The following is a 19,511-nucleotide window of genomic DNA, read 5'->3' on the forward strand; positions in this document are numbered from 1 at the left end:
TAAAAATCATATGATCATCTCAATAGATGCAGAAAAAGCTTTTGACAATATTCAACACCAATTTATGATAAAAACCCTCCAGAAAGTAGACATAGAGGGAACTTACCTCAACATAATAAAGGCCATATATGACAAACCCACAGCCAACGTCGTTCTCAGTGGTGAAAAACTGAAACCATTTCCACTAAGATCAGGAAAAAGACAAGGTTGCCCACTCTCCCCACAATTATTCAACATAGTTTTGGAAGTTTTAGCCACAGCAATCAGAGATGAAAAAGAAATAAAAGGAATCCAAACTGGCAGAGGAGAAGTAAAACTGTCACTGTTTGCAGATGACATGATACTATACATAGAGAATCCTAAAGATGCTACCAGAAAACTACTATACAGGCAGCTCATGCAGCTCAATATCAAACAACAAAAAACCCAATCCAAAAATGGGCAGAAGACCTAAATGGACATTTCTCCAAAGAAGATTTACAGATTGCCAACAAACACATGAAAGGATGCTCAACACCACTAATCATTAGAGAAATGCAAATCAAAACTACAATGAGGTATCACCTCACACCAGTCAGATTGGCTATCATCAAAAAATCTACAAACAATAACTGCTGGAGAGGGTGTGGAAAAAAGGGAACTCTCTTGCACTGTTGGTGGGAATGTAAATTGATACAGCCACTATGGAGACCAGTATGGAGGTTCCTTAAAAACTAAAAATAGAACTACCGTACGATCCAGCAATCCCACTACTGGGCATATACCCTGAGAAAACCATAATTCAAAGAGTCATGTACCGCAATGTTCATTGCAGCTGTGTTTACAATAGCCAGGACATGGAAGCAACCCAAGTGTCCATCGACAGATGAATGGATAAAGAAGATGTGGCACAAATATACAATGGAATATTAGCCATAAAAAGAAACTAAATTGAGTTATTTGTAGTGAGGTGGATCGACCTAGAGACTGTCATACAGAGTGAAGAAAGTCAGAAAGAGAAAAACAAAGACCGTATGCTAATACATATATATGGAATCTAAAGAAAAATAAATGGTTCTGGAGAACCTAAGGGCAGGACAGGAATAAAGATGCAGATGTGGAGAATGGACTTGAAGACAAAGGGAGGGGGAAGGGTAAGCTGGGATGAAGTGAGAGAGTGGCATGGACATATATACACTACCAAATGTAAAATAGATAGCTAGTAGGAAGCAGCTGCATAGCACAGGGAGATCAGCTCTGTGCTTTGTGTCCACCTAGAGAGGTGGGATAGGGAGGGTGGGAGGCAGACGGAAGAGGGAGGAGATATGGGGATGTATGTATATGTATAGCTTATTCACTTTGTCATACAGCAGAAACTAACACACCATTGTAAAACAGTTTAACTCCAATAAAGATGTTACAAAAAAAAAAAGACAGACTGTACCAAATGTGTCATCCTTTTGTATAAAACTGCACTATGTCATCAGTATCATTACTATTTAAAAAATGAACACAATTACTTGAGTGCTTGCTTTGTTTTAGGCACTGTGCCAAAAGCTTTCCTTGAATCATTATGTAATTCGCACGGAGTACAGAGCAATGGGTAAGAGCTCGGGTGCTGGAGCAGGTTGGCCTAGCCCAGGCCCCACCATTTACTGCCTGTGCGGTCATAAGCAAATTACTGAATCCCCCCAAGCCTCAGTTTCTTCATCTATAGGACGAGGATGATGACAGTCACCACTTACAAGGCTCTTTCGAGGACTAAATTCTACAACACAGGCAATAAGGTGTCTGGCACAACAAGGGCTCAGTACTTTCTTATGACCACGCTAGAAGGATGAGTCCCATTTTCATAGATGAGTAAATCGAGATGTAGTGAGATGGAGGCTCTGGCCCAAAGGACCGAGTGCCTGAGCAGGGATTCGAAAATGGGAGCTCAGCCATGCACATGTGCTGGTCACAGGAGCCTGCCATGAACAACTGGCTCTCTTCAGTATATTTCCCTATAGCATTTAAATTTATTACAATAAGTATCTGTCATTTTTATTTAAAAAAAACCCATAAAGCTATTTTCAGAATTTATAATAATATAGCAGGAAAGGAAAAATATAAAGAAGACTATCCATGAAAATCATGACCTCCAGGCTTATGATTTATTTGAGAGCTTTAAAAGCACAAAAGGACTGTGACTGTAGAAGAGAAACATTCTGCAGCCTGCGTCTCCTGCACACCGCCCTGCTCTCTGAGCAGCTGATCTCCGTGAAGTTGCTGCTGCAGGGTTCCGCGTTGCAGGTGGACAGGTACACAAGGGTAGGGGTGGACAATAGTGTTTACTGTGCCCCCTCATTCTTCTTTTCCTTTTGGGACACTCTGCCTCCTTCTCAACTGAGTCTATGTTGTTCTGGAAAGGCTGGCCCCTCTCCCTGGCAGCCTTGGGGATAGTCACATGACTCAGACCTGCCAATCAAGGTCTGAGGTGGGAATTTTACCGCTGTTGGAAAGAGATGCTCCCTTTCTGCTGGGCTGGCTTGGTGGCAGAATGAAAGCCTGGGCTGCTGGGGCCACCTTTGCCATTACTTGGGGGGATATATGTGGTCTTCTGAACAAAAGCAGATCTGACAGCAGGAAGGAAAAGGATCCTGTTGATATACTTTGAACACCTGGATCTACCCAAGCCTGAGGTCAACCCTTGGATTCTTCCATTACATGAGCCAATAGAATTCTCTCTTTTATTTAAAGAATAATAATAGTAAAATTGCAACTTCCCACATTCCTGATCCCCCTTAACCTTTTTTTTTCTCTTTTAACCCAAAGCACTTCTCACATTTGGACAAACTCTATAATTTTCTGGTTTATTGTCAGTCTCCCACCATAGGATGAAAGCTCTAGGAGGGGTTTTTGTCTTTTTCACTGATGAGACCCAAGCACCTGGAAGAGTGCCTGTTGCACAGTAGATGCTCCACAAATGTTTGTTGAATGGATTAAATTCTAACTAGCTGTCAGAGTCTGCTTTCTCTTTGTCAAAATGGGAGATGGACACCTGTGATAGAGATGTTAAAATCAGGCAGGTACTCTGAGACTTTCTACAAGACAGAATCAGAAGGACTAAAAGACCCTTGAAAGGAAATTCATTTTCCTCCACGTGGATTCCACGTACCTTAATGTACCCCAGCCTTCCACCCATCTTGGAAAACACTGGTCTATTACTCAGCAAAAAATGATAAAAGCATCAACCAGGTCTAGGTGGCCTTACCCATCTCTCTTTCTATCTTCAGAGGCTCTCTGTCATCCCACAGAACGCCTGACCTCTGTTGTCCTTGGACATGTATTGCCAGGTGGGGTGGCTTTGGCTCTCATGGCTGGCAAGTCTCGTGTTCTACCTAAGAGTCACACCCAGTATCCCTGAAAACCGTGCAGGGGTTTCTTTGCAGAAGTGACCCTTCTTGGCCACCCCCCATGCCGCCCCACCTCCCCAGCCTGGCACGCCCACAGGAAATCTCTCAGGCTGGCAGTGCCTTACCTTCAGGGAGAGACACACTGTGTTATTGCTGAACAGGAGGATGGCCTGTGACTGGAGTGTTTTCAGGCGGAAACGGATGTGCCCATTCTGAGCCTCTGGGAGACTGTACCGCCCGAAGCTCTGACCGCTGAACCTCGCGGCAGTACCTGTGAAAGCAACCAGAGGCACTGTCACCTCCACACAAAGTGGTCCCCACGGAGCCCTGGAACTGACTTTGTCTCATTCAACCCTTGGGTGGCAAGCATTTGCTTCCATTTTACAGATGAAATTTACCGAGGCTGTGGGGTTACTTGTCCAGGGTCACACAGTTAGACAGGGGCCATCACCCTGCACACCTTCCTCTGGCCCCAGGGACCCTCGCCTTGGGTCCTGGCCTGGATCAGAAACTATGAACTCAAACCATTAAGAAAGCAAGAATCAAGCCAGAAAGGTCATCAGTCAAGTGTGCACAAGTCAAAACTTCTATCCTCCATATTTTCCATGTGATTTCTGACATCACTTGGGGAAGAAGGAGGTTGAGTTGGAGAGGATTTTGCATATGTGTGTGACTTCAGGGACACCACGAGGGCTTTTGCCTCAAGACATCTTCTTCATCATCAGGAGTGTAATCATTTGGGTAAGCGCTTCCCACACGAAATGCTGCTGAGAAGTCGAGAGACTTCTGTGGTAAAGGAAGAAGGTAGTGATAAATTGTGTGGCCAAAACTTCCATATGCTCCATCCTCCGTAGCAATTGCTAATGCAGAATTGCACAGTGAGGAGTCTGAGACTTCACCTAAACTTGAGTTTTTCAAGCTTATTTGAACATGGGACCCTCTAGTGTGGACTTCGTACCCATAACCCTTGGAAATAGCATTCTGTGGAAACTCCTTCGGGACATGCTGTGTTATATTAAGCCATGCCCACCCCAGATTTTTTTTTTTTTAAATCCACCCTCCTCAGAAGTGAGTTCAGTTATTAAATCCCTAAAACCTCTGTGTGAATAAGCTTATCAGTTGTCAGGAGAAGGGATGAGCAGTACAGGCTCCAGATTCCTAGGGAAGAGGATTGTTGAAGAGAGGGAACACAGGCCAAAAGGAGGAGAAAGAACCAGAAAGTGAGGCCCTTGGGATTACAAGATGGTAAGATGCTGTCATACCGTTCGTCTAAAACGCTCTGATGCTGGCAATTCCATTCGGGTAGGTCGTTGTTGGATGGGATATTGCAGATGATCTAGATCAAGAATCCCCAAACCTGGCTGAGTATCAGCATTAGCTGAAGAATCTTTTAGAATACAGAATGCTAGGCTCTACCCTTAGTGAGTAAGATTCTGTAGCTCTGGTGGCACTTGGGTATCTGTATTTTAAAAATCTCCCCATGGTGGGTGTAGCAACTGGAAGAGAGCCCAAGGGAGGTTTCTGAGATGCTGATCGTGTTCTGGTCCTTGATCTAGGTGATTACCTTGATCTAGGCTTGTTACACTGGTGTATTTGATTTGTGAACACTTGTTGAGCTGTACACTTATGATACATGGATCTTTCTGTATGTCCTGTTTCACTAAAATGTTCAAACAAACAAACAGAAACCAAACTTCTTTCCAAGTGGTTCTGGTGTTAGGTGAGCCAGCCTCCCTAGTATTTCTCAAAGTGCAGCCCTTGGCCCACCTGCTTCAGAAATGCTTGAGGTGCTGGCTAAAAAGGCCAATTCCAGGCGTCACCCAAGTTTTTTAAATAAAAAACTCCGCAGGTGACAGCCAGGAGCAGGTCACTTTATAAACATGCTCCCCAGGTGATTTTGCATAACCTTGAATTTTAGAACCTCTGCTATCTGATGTCAGGGGGTCAGGAGAGAACCTTCAGCCATCACAGCTTTCCCTGCAGCCGACTCCAGGGTAAGAGACACAAGAAGGGAACACCTGCCGCCCCAGCCCACCCCATACTCCTAGAGTAGCTCACCTAGTGTAAATCCAGAGGGCCCTGGAGAAAGTCCACAAATCTTCCTAGAATTTCCCTAATGCAAGCTGGATGGACCCCTAGGCCAGGCCAGGCAGGGGGCAAGGGGGCGGGGCTGATGTCATTCCCCTTTTGCAAATGCACCTGAGCTGATCCAGGGCATTGGTCCTAATGCCAGGGGCACTGGGGTAAGTCCTGTCAGAACACCAAGTTCCTAAAGAGTTTGGCGAAGAGCTCAGGCTTTAGAGTGGGACACAGGTATTTGAATAACCAGCCTTTCACTGGAGGCTGTACAGTTTCAAGCAAACCAATACAATCCCCATACCTGTTTCAGCTGTAGATGGAGCTAATGATCCTGCTTCCTAAGGTGGTGGTGATGAGTTTAGGTAACATACACACAGAGACCGGCACATAGCAGAGTCCTTATAGCAACAACTACCACCATGTGAATGGTAGCCACCACTGATGGGGTGCTTAGTATGAGACAGCTTAGGGGTTAAAATGCTTTCATATCCATTAAGTAATTTACTCCCCAAACCAACTCAAGGAGGCAGATGATACTATCTTCATTATTTCAAAGATGAGGAAAAAGCTCAGAGGGTTTTAGTAAGCCACCCAAAGTTACACAGCTCGTAAATGACAGAGCTGGGGTTTGAACCTGAGCTGCTTAGTCTAAACGTTGAGGTTAAAACTATCAGGTTATAGTAATAATAGTAGTAGTGCTAGTAACTTGGGTTAATTGACCACCTTCTGTAGGTCAGGCACTTTTCTAAGCAAGCACTTGATATTTAATTCTCATTTAATCCCTACAACAGTGCAAAGGCACAGAGAGGTTAAATAATTTTCTTAAGGTCACCTGGCTAGCTAGTGGCGTAGCTGGGATTTGAACCCAAGCAACTTGATGCCAGAGTCTATGCTTTCAGCTGTGATGCTGAACTGCCTCTTGAATTCTTACCATTATTTTCAAAGTTCCAAAAAGTGACCAGAACTAGGGTGCTATTCCATGACTAGATTTTTTTGTGAGGCCGCACCTGTCTTGTGGTGGTCCCTGGTCTTTAACCCTGTTAAAATGTCCCTCTGACTACCCCAGAGAGCCCCCTGCTGGGATCTCCATCCCTGGAGTCGGTCTGGCTGGGCCATCAGCACTGCTTGTCCTGGGGAAGTCCCATTCCTCACCGTTACAGGAGCAGTTCCTCTCCAGGTGGTGCCGCGGGGTCAGGATGCTGAGCCTGGCTGTGCTGTACGTGGGCCCAACCCTGGGGTCCAGGTGCACGGTCTCTTGGCAGATTTGTCCCTGGCAGGCTGGCCCCTGGCAGGGCACCACAGCCATGGCTGACCTCATCTGAATTCCCACCGAGTGTTCCATCTCCTTGGCTGAGTGAGTGATGTTGGATGCCAGCTCCTGGAGCTTGGAGAAGGTCCCCGAATGCCCCTCAAAGACCAGGAGCACGTCCACCCCAGCCATGGCCTCTGCAGGCTGCAGGCTGGCCAGGTGGATGTTGGCTCGTTTGATGTCCAGCCTGTTGCTGAGGAACCTCTGCAGGTTCCTCCAGTGGTCACTCACCAGCTCCTCCGGGGTGAGCTGGTGGAAGCCCATCAACACGGTCTGCTGCAGAGCCTCCCGCCCCACATGCCACACGTGGACATGGACCCCGGCAGTGGTGGAGAAGGTCCCATCGCTGACCATGACGTTGAACGTGTAGCGGCCCCGAGGCAGCCCCTGGGCAGCGATGATCTTGCCATCAGACGTGCCCACTGTGAAGCGCCTGCCCAGGCTCTCCTCTCCTGCCAGGCTGTAGGTCAGCGTGTCCTGTGGGTCTCGGTCTGTGGCGTGGATTTTGCCCACCATGCCGCCCTGGAACTCCTCCTCCCCGATGGTGATGAAGATCTCCAGTGGGAGGGCGGAGGGTGGGTAGTGGCTCTGCTCCCTGACATGGACGCTGACCGACGTGGAAGATGAGAGGGGCGGGGTGCCGCTGTCTGACACCTGTGGGCGAAGCGGGCACCGAATTACCATAGGACCGGGGCTGTCGGGGCCTCCCCGGGGAGCCACGTCCCTCTGCTCCAGGGCAGGCTCAGCGTGTTGTCGCATTTGAAAGGGAAAATCGTAACTCCAAAAGCGCTGAGGGCTCTGTGGAGGGAGTTACATCCCACATCACTGGTGTGGGTGCTAAAACTTCACTCCACCTTCCATCTGACACTTCTCTGAGCCCGTCCTAAGCCTCTCCAGCCACACGCGGCCTCCTACCTCTTGAGCTTCTCTCATTCTGTCTCTTTCCTTAGGAGGGTCATCAAAGGTCTCCTAGTGATTCTAGGGTACACCCTTCATGGCCCCTGTCAGCCTAAGGAGGTTCTCCTACACCTCTTTACTGTGTGACTGGGGTCGGGGTTGGGGTGGGCGTGTCTTCTTCAGCTCAGCCAACAAATATTTATTGAGTGCCTTGTATGGGCCAGGCCGTCTGCTATGATCAGAAGAAAAGAGAGGTGAGGAGAAGAGGTGACAGACAGGGAACAGCAAGCGTCAGGCCCTCTGGTGGGAAAGAATGCTCAACACAGCAGGAAGGGACCACTGCTGCTGGAGGAGCGGGCAGGGCTGAGGGCCAGAGGTGAGCAGAGAGGGAAGCCCAGGCTGTCGCTGATGGGCTGAGGAGCACGAGGTTGGATTTAAGGCAGGCCCGAAAAGCCACTGCAGGTTTGAAGCAACGTGACCTCACTTAAGCAAGGAAAGATTGTAAATTAGAAATGCCTTTCCCTTGCACATTTCACCAGACATCTCTGCAACTTTCTGTCTGGACTTAGCAAGGAGGAAGCTTTCCTTCCTCTCCTCAGTAATGTTATCACTTTCTCAGCTGTCAGCAGGGTCTTCACGGTTTTCCCTACGGTAATATCTTGTTCACGTGGATCCGCTTTGAGTGCAGGAGAAAGGTGCAATATTACACCTACTGCTGGGAATTGTGCATAACACTGATGAGATATAAATAGCAACAGTAATCATTAATATTACTGCTAAGAATAATATATAACTAATATTAACTGAGTACAAACTGTGTGCCAGTCACTTTTGAATGCTTTAAATGCACGATCATAGTTTATCTTTCTTATGAGGTAAGTACCCTGAAGTGTCCTATTTTACAAAAGATATAACTGAGTCTCAGAGAGGTCAAGTGACGTGCCCAAGGTCATACAGCAGGTAAGGCCAGAGCAGAATCTGAACTTCTTCTTGTGTTCATAGCCTGTTTCTTTGCTGGCCTATAGTGCCTCCCAGTGAACGGAAGTAGAAATACAGGACAAATGCAAGAGAGAGTGATGATGCCAATAGTTACTGAGTGATTGTCTGGGCCAGTATACCAAGGTCAGGAAGCTGTTGCCTCCCTAGATATTCACACCCATGTCCTTGGCTTTGAGGACCCTCTACATTAGCCCACACCTGTCCTCTGAGCTGCAGACTCCCATTCCCAGCTGCCTATTGGACACCTCTACTTAGATATTTTATGGACACCTGAAAGGTAACACATGCTAAGCAGAGCCCTCATTTTACCCCATAAACCTGTCCCTCCCCCACCCCAAGTCTTTCCAGTCTCATAAGTGGCCCTACCATCCAGACTTTACTGGAGCCAGGAACCTGGGAGTGGTCATGATTCTTCTCTTTTCTCTCTCTCTTCATATCCAATCCACCACCGACTCCCATTTATTTCCAAGCAAAACTTGTCGCAGATATGTCCATTTGTTCATCTTCACCATCACCTCAAGGTCTCATCACCACTACCTCCAGCTTAGATGAGTTCTCATTGGTCTCCCTCAACCACTCCTGCCCCCTTCAACTGACTTTCTCTAGAGCTTCAAAAACAAGCCTCCTGAGACAGAAGAAGGGTCACTTCTCTCTTTGAAACCCTTCAATCCCTTCTAATTGCACTTTGATTAGAATCTAAAAGTATTATCAAGGCTTATCATTAGGATGACTCTACTTCCTGGTTAGCCCAGGACAGTCTTGATTTTCACCTTTGTGGATCACTTATCACCAATTAACTATTTTTAATGCCTCTCTCACTCTCAAGAACATCACAGTTTGGGCCTCAAATAACACGGTCATCCAAGCTATGAGACCCGAATGATCCACCCAACCCATCTCTTCAACTTCATTCCCACCAACGCTCACCATGCGCTGACCACGTGGCAACACCTCAGGTCACTTCAAGCTCTTTCCCACCCTGGCACTTGGTCTCATCTTGCTCTTCCTGCCTGTGATGCTCTCCTGCCCACTTTCCACATGGGCAGCTCCTCAGATCTCAGCTCAAATGCCCCCTCCTCACAAGGACAGCCACCCTCTGAAAGTGTCTCTCTTGTGCCTTATGAGCCTCCTGTCACTTTCATCTGTTTATTGCTTATCTCCATAATTAGAATCAAAAGCCCATGGGGATGGGGATCATCCCCTTCTTTCCCCTGCTATACTACTAGCAGGTAGCATGCCCTGTGATAAGTACTCATAAATGTTAAGTATATGATAGGTGCTCATAAACGTTTGTTGAATGATGATAAGTACTCATAAATGTTTGTTGAATGAGGAATGGCTGGCTGGCTGGTTGGCTGGCTGAATGGATGACTACATCATTGTGAGCCCAGAGAAGTCCACAGAATAGTAGGATCCACTAGATTTGAGATTTAGGAAAGGGATTTGGGGGAATGAAATGAGGGAGAAATGTTTGATCACCATCTTGGCCACTTTTCCTTGGGCAGTTCTCATACAACCTATATAATATCACTATAATCCTCTCCATGTATGTATATGTTCTCTCATTTGACCCCTGCACTGAAACTGTGGGTAATCATGGATTAGGATCCATGGATTAGTCAAATTCATTTCACCTGCCTTCACTAAACAAGGTCATTTAAAGACTTGCACCTGCACATATCCTAAACAATATGATGTTTTCCAGAGTTATTTTCCAGGACTTGGAGTCAACCGTGACTCGTTGGAGTTGAGCTGGTTAAGACTGGGTAGGACCGCCGACCCTTTAACTGGGCATGCCCAAGGGTCTGCTTGGTGACCTTGACGTCAGAGGGCAGAAAACCCTCAGATAGTGCTAACTGCCTCCATTTTTGAACGTGCAGAGACCTGTAGCTTAGTTACACCTGCGGCAGAACTATGATTACTGCACCTTTTTCCTGTCAACTTTCCCCACGCTCCCCAGGCGTCAGACTGCCCTGCTCCTTTATTTTTTATTCCATAAATGCCCCAAGCCCCTTGCCTTTTGGGAGGCGGTTCTGAGACTTGTTCTCCTATCTCCTTGCTTGGCTGCCTTGCTAATAAACCCTCTCTTTACTGCAGACTTCGGCATCTCAGCATTTCAGTTTGCTGCATGGTTGGACAAACTGAACCTGGTTCGATAACAGCACCAATTCTCTGAGGTAGGTCTTTAAAAAGACTTGAGGTTCAGAGAGCTGTCCTGGCCAAACTCAAGGAGTTAGAGCCAGGGTGCGGGAGTTTTTGTTCTGTCTGGGAGCAGGGGAGGAATTGAGAGCTTGGAGTCAGAATGCTTGGGTTTGAAGCAGCCCAGCTCTACCACTTATTAGTAGCATTACTTTCAGCCAGTAACTTAACCTCTGGGTACCTCAGTTACCACCTTTGGAAACTGGGGGTAATAACCGTACTCACTGTAAAGCATGTTGTGGGAATTTAATGCAGTGATGCCCGTGATGCCTGGCACAAAGGAAGAGTTCTGTATATTGTTTTTTCTAATAAGAGAAGCACTGGTGGTACTTTTGTCAGCACATTTTCTGTCCCCATGGTCACCACCAGTGGCCCAGCACAGCTCTCACCTCGATCTGAAGCTGATACCATTCCTGGACTCTCTTGCTCAGGCCTGCAGTGGTCACCAGCCATCCGTCCGGGGTCACTCGGAAGGCAGAGCCATCGTTCCCCTTGGTGATTTGGAATGAGTAGGGGGGACCATTCTCTGGGGAGTCTGGGTCACTCAGGATCAGTTGCAGGACTTTGCTGCCGATGGGGGAGTTTTCCTGAGACCAAGAGAGACAGGAAATCAAAGAGCAAAATGAGTCCCAGTCCTTTCTTTCATATCTTTCCGGGTCCTCTTCTCTGGGATGAGTCCTCAGCACTCTGACTGCTCCCAGGTCATGTCTGCATCTTAAGATGTCATTCATTCATTCTGCCCATCTGTGAATTAGTTGTTGACTTTTGAACTTCCTGAGGGCAGTGCTGGTTTTTAGAAACAAAGCCCATTGGGGCTGGAAGGGTCTTTAGAGTCCCTTTATCCTATAGAGGTGACTTGCCGAAGTCACATAGCTGATGACTCATGTATATAAATTAGTGCCTGGGGTCCATGTGGGAATTTTGTGATTCATAGTGTCCATTGAAAACCTATAAATGGTTTTCTGATTAGAGGACCAATGAGAAAATTCAAAGATGATTAGGAATTAACAGAAAAAAATGGATCCCCTGGCTATTGTTCCAGTCATTGTTCTATAACACGGGAATTCAGTATGCTATAACACAGTGGTTGTTAACTCTCTTTTTTAGCATCAAAACCTTATCTACAAACAGTATCTTATGAGCAGAAACTGGTAATTGCCTATCCAACAGGCATTCTTTCCTTCCTTTCTTACAAAACCCGACCTTTGTTCAGGCGATGGGTGGCAATATCCTCAGCAAAGATATACCCCTCCTAAGAGGAGATGGACTATGATTGGTTTAAGTCAGTTACAATAATCTGAGTCCCTGTGCCAGTTTTTGGATTTAAGGGCGATCATGTAATCCATTTCTGATCATTGGAGGAGTCTACCAGCTGGGGGTTCTGAAAAGTCTTCTTCTTTGATAAAAACAGATTCTGCAAAAGAAGTCCCCATCTGTTTGCCTTTGAAGATGGTTTAGCAAGGATGTGATGCTGGAGCTGCAGCAACCATTTTGTTACCATGAGGGAGAAGGTACAGGAATTTTGAAGAAGGTAACCCAAAGTTGTGATATCAGTTTCCTGCTGAAATAACCAATTCTGGAATAGAATTTCCCACGAGCAGACCTTTTGCTATGTGAAATAATAAGGCCTTATTATTTAATAAGCTTTTAGTCAGGTGATCTGTTAATTTGCAGCCAAAGCATCCTAACTCATACTCATGATACAAAACAGGTGAAAGTGGGGTGACGCTGGTTGATGCATAGTGCGACACAGAACTCTGTCCTCTTACCTACTTCCTCACCTCCCTCACCCCTTGTGGTTACAGTTCCCCCACGGAATCTTAAGACTCTCTCCAAATCCCATTCACAAACCATTAGTATGGTGGAAATAGCTTGGGATCTGGAAGATCTTCTGGGTTCAAATCCCAAATTTGCCACATTTTGACTGTGGCACATTTCTATACCTCCATTTAAAAAAATCTATAAAATGGGTACTGTCTACTTCCATATGGCTGTGTGAGTCCCCCATGAGATCATGGATGTGGACGTGCCTAGCACAGTGCCTGATAATTTTTAATTGTGTAATCCATCATCCCCTTCAGCAGACCGTGTTGCCATTAGGGTTATCAATGCAAGGTCACAGTCACTGTTTGGGTGGACTGGTGTCAGTGGTGAGTGCCCTCCACTAGGAGGGATATGAAGGGAAGATGGATTCAGGATGCTTTGGGAAGCTTGAGCATACCTGGATGGACGTGCTGTAGTTGAGCTGGAAGAATCTTGGTGGGTTGTCATTGACATCCGCCACTTGGATAGCAATGTCTGTGTCCTCATGCAGTGGGGGCTTCCCACTGTCTGCGGCTCGGAGCCTCAGGGAGTAGCTAGAAATCTACAGTAAGATGCCCAGGGGAGAGTTAGCAACAAGACCACTCAGTTCCGCCCCCTGATTCATGACTAATGTTTTTAGAAAAATAAGATGGAGACACTCCCCTATGCCTGCCCTCATTACTCTCCCATAGCCTTTTAGGGCTCAGGTTCTAGAGTCAGGCAGAAGTAGGTTTGACTTCCAGTTTAACCATTTAGTAGATGTGAGACCTTGAGAAAGTGACTAAGCTTATGTGAGGACGGTATTAGGACCTACCTCCTAGGATTACTTTAAGGACCAAATGGCGTAAGGACCAAATGGCGTAATGTATGTACATCACTTAGCAAAGTTCCTGGCACAGAGCAGGTGCTCAATAAGTGATAACTTGTAATGATCTAATGATCCCTGGTTAATAGTGAGAAGCTGGCCTGAGCTCTTTCAGGAAGGTTAAAGTTTACTCAGCCCCTCTCCTGCTGAGGTCAGGGGGACCCACAGAGAAAAGGAGTGGGAGACCCTGAGGGCAGGTCTGGAGAAGTGTCAGGATGGGGTGTTGAACACAGTTCACCCTCTGGACCTGCAGCAGGGCTGTATTCTGCTCTGATGAGCTCAGATTGGGCCCCTCCCACATGATTTACCTGTTCCCAATCCAGGGCCTTGGCCACCTGTAGCTCCCCTTTCTTGGGGTGGATAGCAAAGTGCCCAAGCTCGTTCCCTCCTATGAGGCTGTAGGTGATGGCACTATTTAGGGGTCCATCTTCATCAGTCGCTGACACCTGCAATAGAGGCGGGTGACAGTTGTGATTGGGGAGGCAAGAAGGAACAGAAAGGAATCTTGGCCCCTGGGAGTGTAGGGGGCACAGATATGTCCCTGCCCCATAGACTGCCCTTGGGCTGGCAATCCCTGGACCATAGTCGTCCTTGCCAAGGGAATCTCCTCATACATCCTAGTATGGATGTCAGCGTGCATGGTTCATTCGTTTATCTATCCATTCATTCATTCATTCACTCATTCACTCATAACTGACAGGGTGCTAGGGTCCTGTGCTAGGAGTTGAGGAATGTGCCAAAATGAATAAGCCCTCAGGAAGCTTAATGTCTAATTTTATGGACAAGTCTAATTTGGGGCAAAGTATGATCAACTTTATGGTGATAAATTTCACCTGGGGAGATTAGAAGAGGATTCATGAAGCCCTAAAGGCTTCTGGGAGTGGAGCCAGCATTCCAGGCAGAAGAAACAATATGAGCCCAGAGGTATGAAAGTACAGAGGATGTTTGGGGAATGGTACCTCTTCCTGTGTGGTTGGAGCATAGGGTGCATATCAGGGGGTGGAAGGAGACGAGAACCTCGAATGTGGACATACAGAGTTTGGTTTCACTCCATGAAGTGGGGAGCAATTACATGTTTAAATGCAAAGAGGTGTTGTTTGGTGTCCCCTCTCTTCCTCCCCTCCCACGCTGACACTCAGTGTCCCTCTGGCCATCCCCTGGGGCCTCTCCTATGCCCCATTCTTTCAGTACCTGATCTAGATCTTATCAAACGTGGCTCTGAGAAATTTTATCATGAGAGAGTTTGGTTGAGCGGCTACAAGTCAGAGTCAAGTCTGTAGTGTATTAATTGATAAAATAATCCATGTTCATAGATGACTGGGGGAGGGAGAGATAAGAACCCACCCCAGAGTCCATGCCCCTCAAAAGGGCAAAATTGCAGATCCTTACTGTGAGCACAACATCACCCACGATGGCATTCTCTAAGACCCTCGTGCTGTACAGATCCTGGGAGAATCTGGGCCGGTGTTCGTTGACATCAGTGATATTGACCACGATTGTGGTCATGTCACTAAGGGAGGAGGAGCCCTTCCGGCTGCACTCGATGGATAGGAAGTACTTGGGGCTTGTCTCAAAGTCCAGGCTCTTATTGACGTACAGGATCCCTGAGGAAACAAGAGGTGATGGGAGCATTGAGGCAGTTGGGACCACAAAAGCAGAGTACTGAGGGGGTCTTGAGCCAAACCCCAGGAGAAGCAGCTCAACTGGGTTGGGAGAGACAGACCTCCTGCGTCATCTCCTCCATCATCTCACTTCCCTCTTCATTTTCTCTCTCCCAGAGCCTCCCCCTTCCCCTCTATCTCCTCTCATTTTCCTTATTACCATTCTCAGCAGCAGTGTTCCCCTCATTTATTTCTGTATTATTTCATTGAAATCTCATTTAATTCTATAATACTCACTCTATCTCATGTAGACCTGTAATAACCCTGTAGAGCAGGAACAAGTGTGATTTCCATTTTCTAGGTAAGTCAGCTGATGCTCCTAACATCTACGTGACTTGCCCAAGCTCAGTCACCTAGTAAATGACAGAACTTAGATTATAGAGTTTTATAATACCCAAAGCTGTTTAACAAATTATTAGGGCAGAGATTTATTATTCTGAACACTGGAAAATAAAAGAACAAGGATTTATCCTGCCATTCCTGGATAACTGAATAGTTAATGGTAGAACACTCTTCTTTATAAAATAATTCCAGTTAGTAAATGAATGAGGAATGATAAGGTTAGAAAAATCACCATTTCGCAGCCCCTAATGAAATAATATATCTGGGAAATAATCATTAAAGGCTGTTAAAACCATTAGAAAAAGAGCTGGATGGATCAGGCTGACAACCCCCGAACCCACCATCAATCTTGACCTCAGAAAAAAGAACCAGTCAGCCATTATGTGCCTCCTCATGTGGTGCAAAGGAGAGCCCAGCATCATCTATGAAGCTTTGTTGGCAAAAAAATTGAGCTTGAACCGCATCAAGGTCTTTGATCCAAATGTCATTTATAATAAATATAGGGGCTAGAGAGGTACGTTATATGACACCGTAAAGACACAACTAGCCAATCTAAAATTATTTTAAAAATCCTGCCTCACACACGACCCCAATATTTCATTAAATAAATGGCAGCAGGAAATAAAGAGGGAGAGGAAAATGTTAGAGGTTAAAAGATGCTTAAGACACTGCCTGTCAACCAGATGCAATATGTGGACATTTGGGGGATGCTGACAAGCAAATCAACTTCTAAAAGACATTTGTGAGATAATCTGAAAAATTGTCTGGGTATTGGACTGTATTAAGGAATTATTATCTTTTGGGTGTGATAATGGTATTATGGTTGTGTTTATACAAGGAGTCCTTATCATTTAGAGAGCGAGACACACCAAAGTATTTACAAACCAAATGGTATCATGTCTGGGATTTGCTTTAAAATAACTCAGCAGTAGGTGGATATGGGGGGCAAAGATGAAACCAGACTAGACAAATATTGATAATTACTGAAGCTGGGTGATGGGAACATGGGGTCCATTATACTGTTCCCTCTATTTGTTATGTGTTTAAAGCCTCTGTAATAAAAACTAAAAGAATACTGCTCAACAGTAAGGCGGATGCCTTAGGAGGTAGAGCGCACCGTTGCAGAGGTGTTGTGGTGAGGAATCCACATGGAGCCTGGTCGGACCTGAGCAGCCTCTGAGTCCTCCCTTCCATGGGATTCTGGGAGTCTGACTTAGATCCTTCTGTGGCTAGGAGGAGAGAAGAGAGCCGGTTTCCTAGTTCTCTCTCTTTATGAGACTAAGGGAAAATTCGGGGGTCCCCGGATGTTTTGGGAAGGCTTCAGGAGGGAAGCAGGCAGCCTTGCCTTGGGCTGCCTAAGCCCCAGATTCTAGCAAGTGCTTCGTGCCTTGGCAGCCAAGGATGGAGGGTGGCTTCAGCCTCCTAGGGCTGGGTGTGAGCCAGGACTATGAAGCTGCAAACTGGGAGGAGAGAGTCCTCAACAGAGTCTTTGGTGGGGATGTAGTGGAATAAGGGATGTTTCCATGTAAGCTGGCCCCATGCTACAAGAAGGGACTTGGTACCTGGAGAGATGGAGAGTGAAGAAGGGGCTAAAGGATGCTGGGGAGGGGCTATGGTATGCGAGGAGTCCAGTGTTCCCCAAGATTCTGTGTGTGTGTATGTGTGTAGGGGGTTGCTCCCTCACCTGTGTGGGCATCCAGGCGGAACCGTCCCTGCTCGTTCCCGCTGACCACGCGGTAGCTGGTCTTCTCGGCGCCCGGGCGAGTGAGGGTGGCCAGCCGCAGAACCTCCGTGCCACGCTGGGCGTCCTCGGGCACCTGCACGCTGTGCTCGGTGTTCAGGAACACGGGCAGGTAGTCATCCAGGCCCACCACGGAGATGGTGACGGTGCCCAGTGTGGACAGCGGTATTGGGGTGCCCAGGTCAGAGGCACGGACGGTGAGCTCCAGTGCTGCCTGTGGCCTGACCCGCAGTGGCTTCTCCAGGCGGATCACGCCTGTGGTGGCCTCGATGGAAAAGCGGCCTTCGGCAGAGTCCGTGAGAGAGTAAACCACCTGGGCATTGGTGCCTGTGGGGGGAGACAGAGCGCGTGATTCATACAGAGGGACCCTCCTCTGGCCCTGCCTGCCGCAGAACTTTCAGCCAGAGAAGGGCCTAGCCAGTAGGGTCCCCATAAAGGCTAACATGCTTAGGCTGTTAGCAATGAGACTCTCATGTGAGGGTTCTTGACTAGGGTGGGGTTCAAGGCCTCATAGAAAGGTTCTTATGAAGGCGAGGGTTCTGCAAGCCCTTGAGGACATCTGAAGCTATTTATGTGGAGGTTAGGGTCCAGGGTCAGCTCACAAAATAAAAATTGTGCAAGATCAAAAGCACCCATAGTGAGTTCTTTGGTTGTGATAGAACAATCCTGTATCTTGATTGTGGTGGTGTTCGCATACATATTCAAATGCATGCATATAGAAACTGTGAAATCTGAATAAGACTGGAGTCCAATTACCAGTAATGTCCCAGGGCCAGTTTCCTGACTTTGATACCATACTGCAGATGCTGCCGTTGGGGGAAGCTGGGTGAAGGGTGCTGGGCCTCTCAGTACTATTTTTGCAACTTCCTATGAGTCTATAATTATGTCAAAATAAACCAAAACAAACAAACAAAAAAACACACACCCACAGAAAGTTCTTAGTAAATCAAAGCATGTAGTGTTTTTCCAGCTCTGACTCAGGTGCTATTATTTCCTTGGGTTGTGGACCAGATGAAGCAGTTGGCTCATGTAGGGACCATAGGGTCTAAAGAACACCAACATTTAGTGCTCAGCCATGAGAGCCTTACCCAGTGGGAAAAGCACAGGCTCTGAGCCTATAGGGATTGAGTCTTATGCACACGTGGGGACACACAGCCCTTTCATTGAATTTACATGAAATAAATGTGCATACCATGCACATTCTCCCATGTATGAATTTTCTGGAGAGAGAGAGAGGTGCTGGTCAGGCTATATTTGGAATATTGAGGTGGAATATTTGGGTTAGAATAATAATAACAGCTTTGAAGTGTTAATGGTTAATTGATGCAAGGCCAGAGGACGAATCCTAGAAGAAAGGTGGGATTGGAAACACGAGATTGAAGAAACTAGGGCCCTTCTACCCAGAAAGGGAACCTTGAGGCTGGAGCAGATAGTCACCGCCTCCTAGTGTCTGAAGGGCTGTCATGGGCGAGGGTCTGGGAGATCTGTGTGGCTGCAGAGGGCAGGACCGTGATTGACAGATGTCTGCTCCAAAAAGGTAACACTTGATAATTATCTGAGGTACCCTGGAAGGAAGGGGCTGCCTAGGAAGTAGGGAGCTTCCTGTCCCTGGAGGTGTGCAAGCACTGGCTAATCGAGCATTTGCAGGGCCTTAGATGTTAGATGCCTTTGCACTGCTATTTGCCCTCCCTAGGACCCCTGCATTCCTCCAAAATCACTCACCTTCCTCAATGCCAACATAAAACTCACTTCCTCTAAGAAGTCTTAAATTTACTCTGTTGGTGTCAAACAAAGCAGGGTGTTTTGCTCCCTCTTTTATCACCATCATCATCTTCATCATTGTCATATCCTATGTTCCTCTGGCAACTTTGACCCTGAGGGTATTTTTTTACCCCACCTAAATTATAAAATTTAATTCAAGAAAATTGGATGTGTGTATATATATATATACACACACACGTATATGTGTATATATATGTATATAAACATGTATATATATATACATATATCTATAGATATAGAGATCTCCACAATGAAACACTTCATGATATCAGAAGCTATAATTGGTATAATATGGAATGAAGACTCCTGGATGAATCCAATTTGCCTTGTAAATAGTAAAAGGAAAAGAACCCTAATGAAAACAATGTCATTAAAATTAAAATGCAAAATTGTAAAATATTCCACTTCATTGACTAGAAAATTGATCCAAGAATTTGATAGGCTTAATGGAGTTTGTGCC

The 19,511-nt window shown here is 46.5% G+C and overlaps 1 protein-coding gene across 1 annotated transcript in view; it reads right to left on the reverse strand.

Moving 5' to 3' along the window:
- The window catches only part of FAT2 (FAT atypical cadherin 2), a gene marked incomplete at both ends in the record, with an annotated part of 65,183 nt that overhangs the window by 12,633 nt on the left and 33,039 nt on the right, over positions 1–19,511 (reverse strand). Inside the window, 7 exons of the mRNA XM_082651634.1 lie at positions 3,500–3,645; positions 6,606–7,416; positions 11,247–11,444; positions 13,079–13,222; positions 13,834–13,971; positions 14,915–15,129; positions 17,213–17,596. Coding sequence (XP_082507760.1) covers positions 3,500–3,645; positions 6,606–7,416; positions 11,247–11,444; positions 13,079–13,222; positions 13,834–13,971; positions 14,915–15,129; positions 17,213–17,596 — 2,036 coding nt within the window. The remainder of the gene's footprint in view (positions 1–3,499; positions 3,646–6,605; positions 7,417–11,246; positions 11,445–13,078; positions 13,223–13,833; positions 13,972–14,914; positions 15,130–17,212; positions 17,597–19,511) is intronic.

The sequence above is a fragment of the Grampus griseus genome, assembly GCF_964374135.1.
Source record: "Grampus griseus genome assembly, chromosome: 3".
Lineage (NCBI taxonomy): Eukaryota > Metazoa > Chordata > Mammalia > Artiodactyla > Delphinidae > Grampus > Grampus griseus.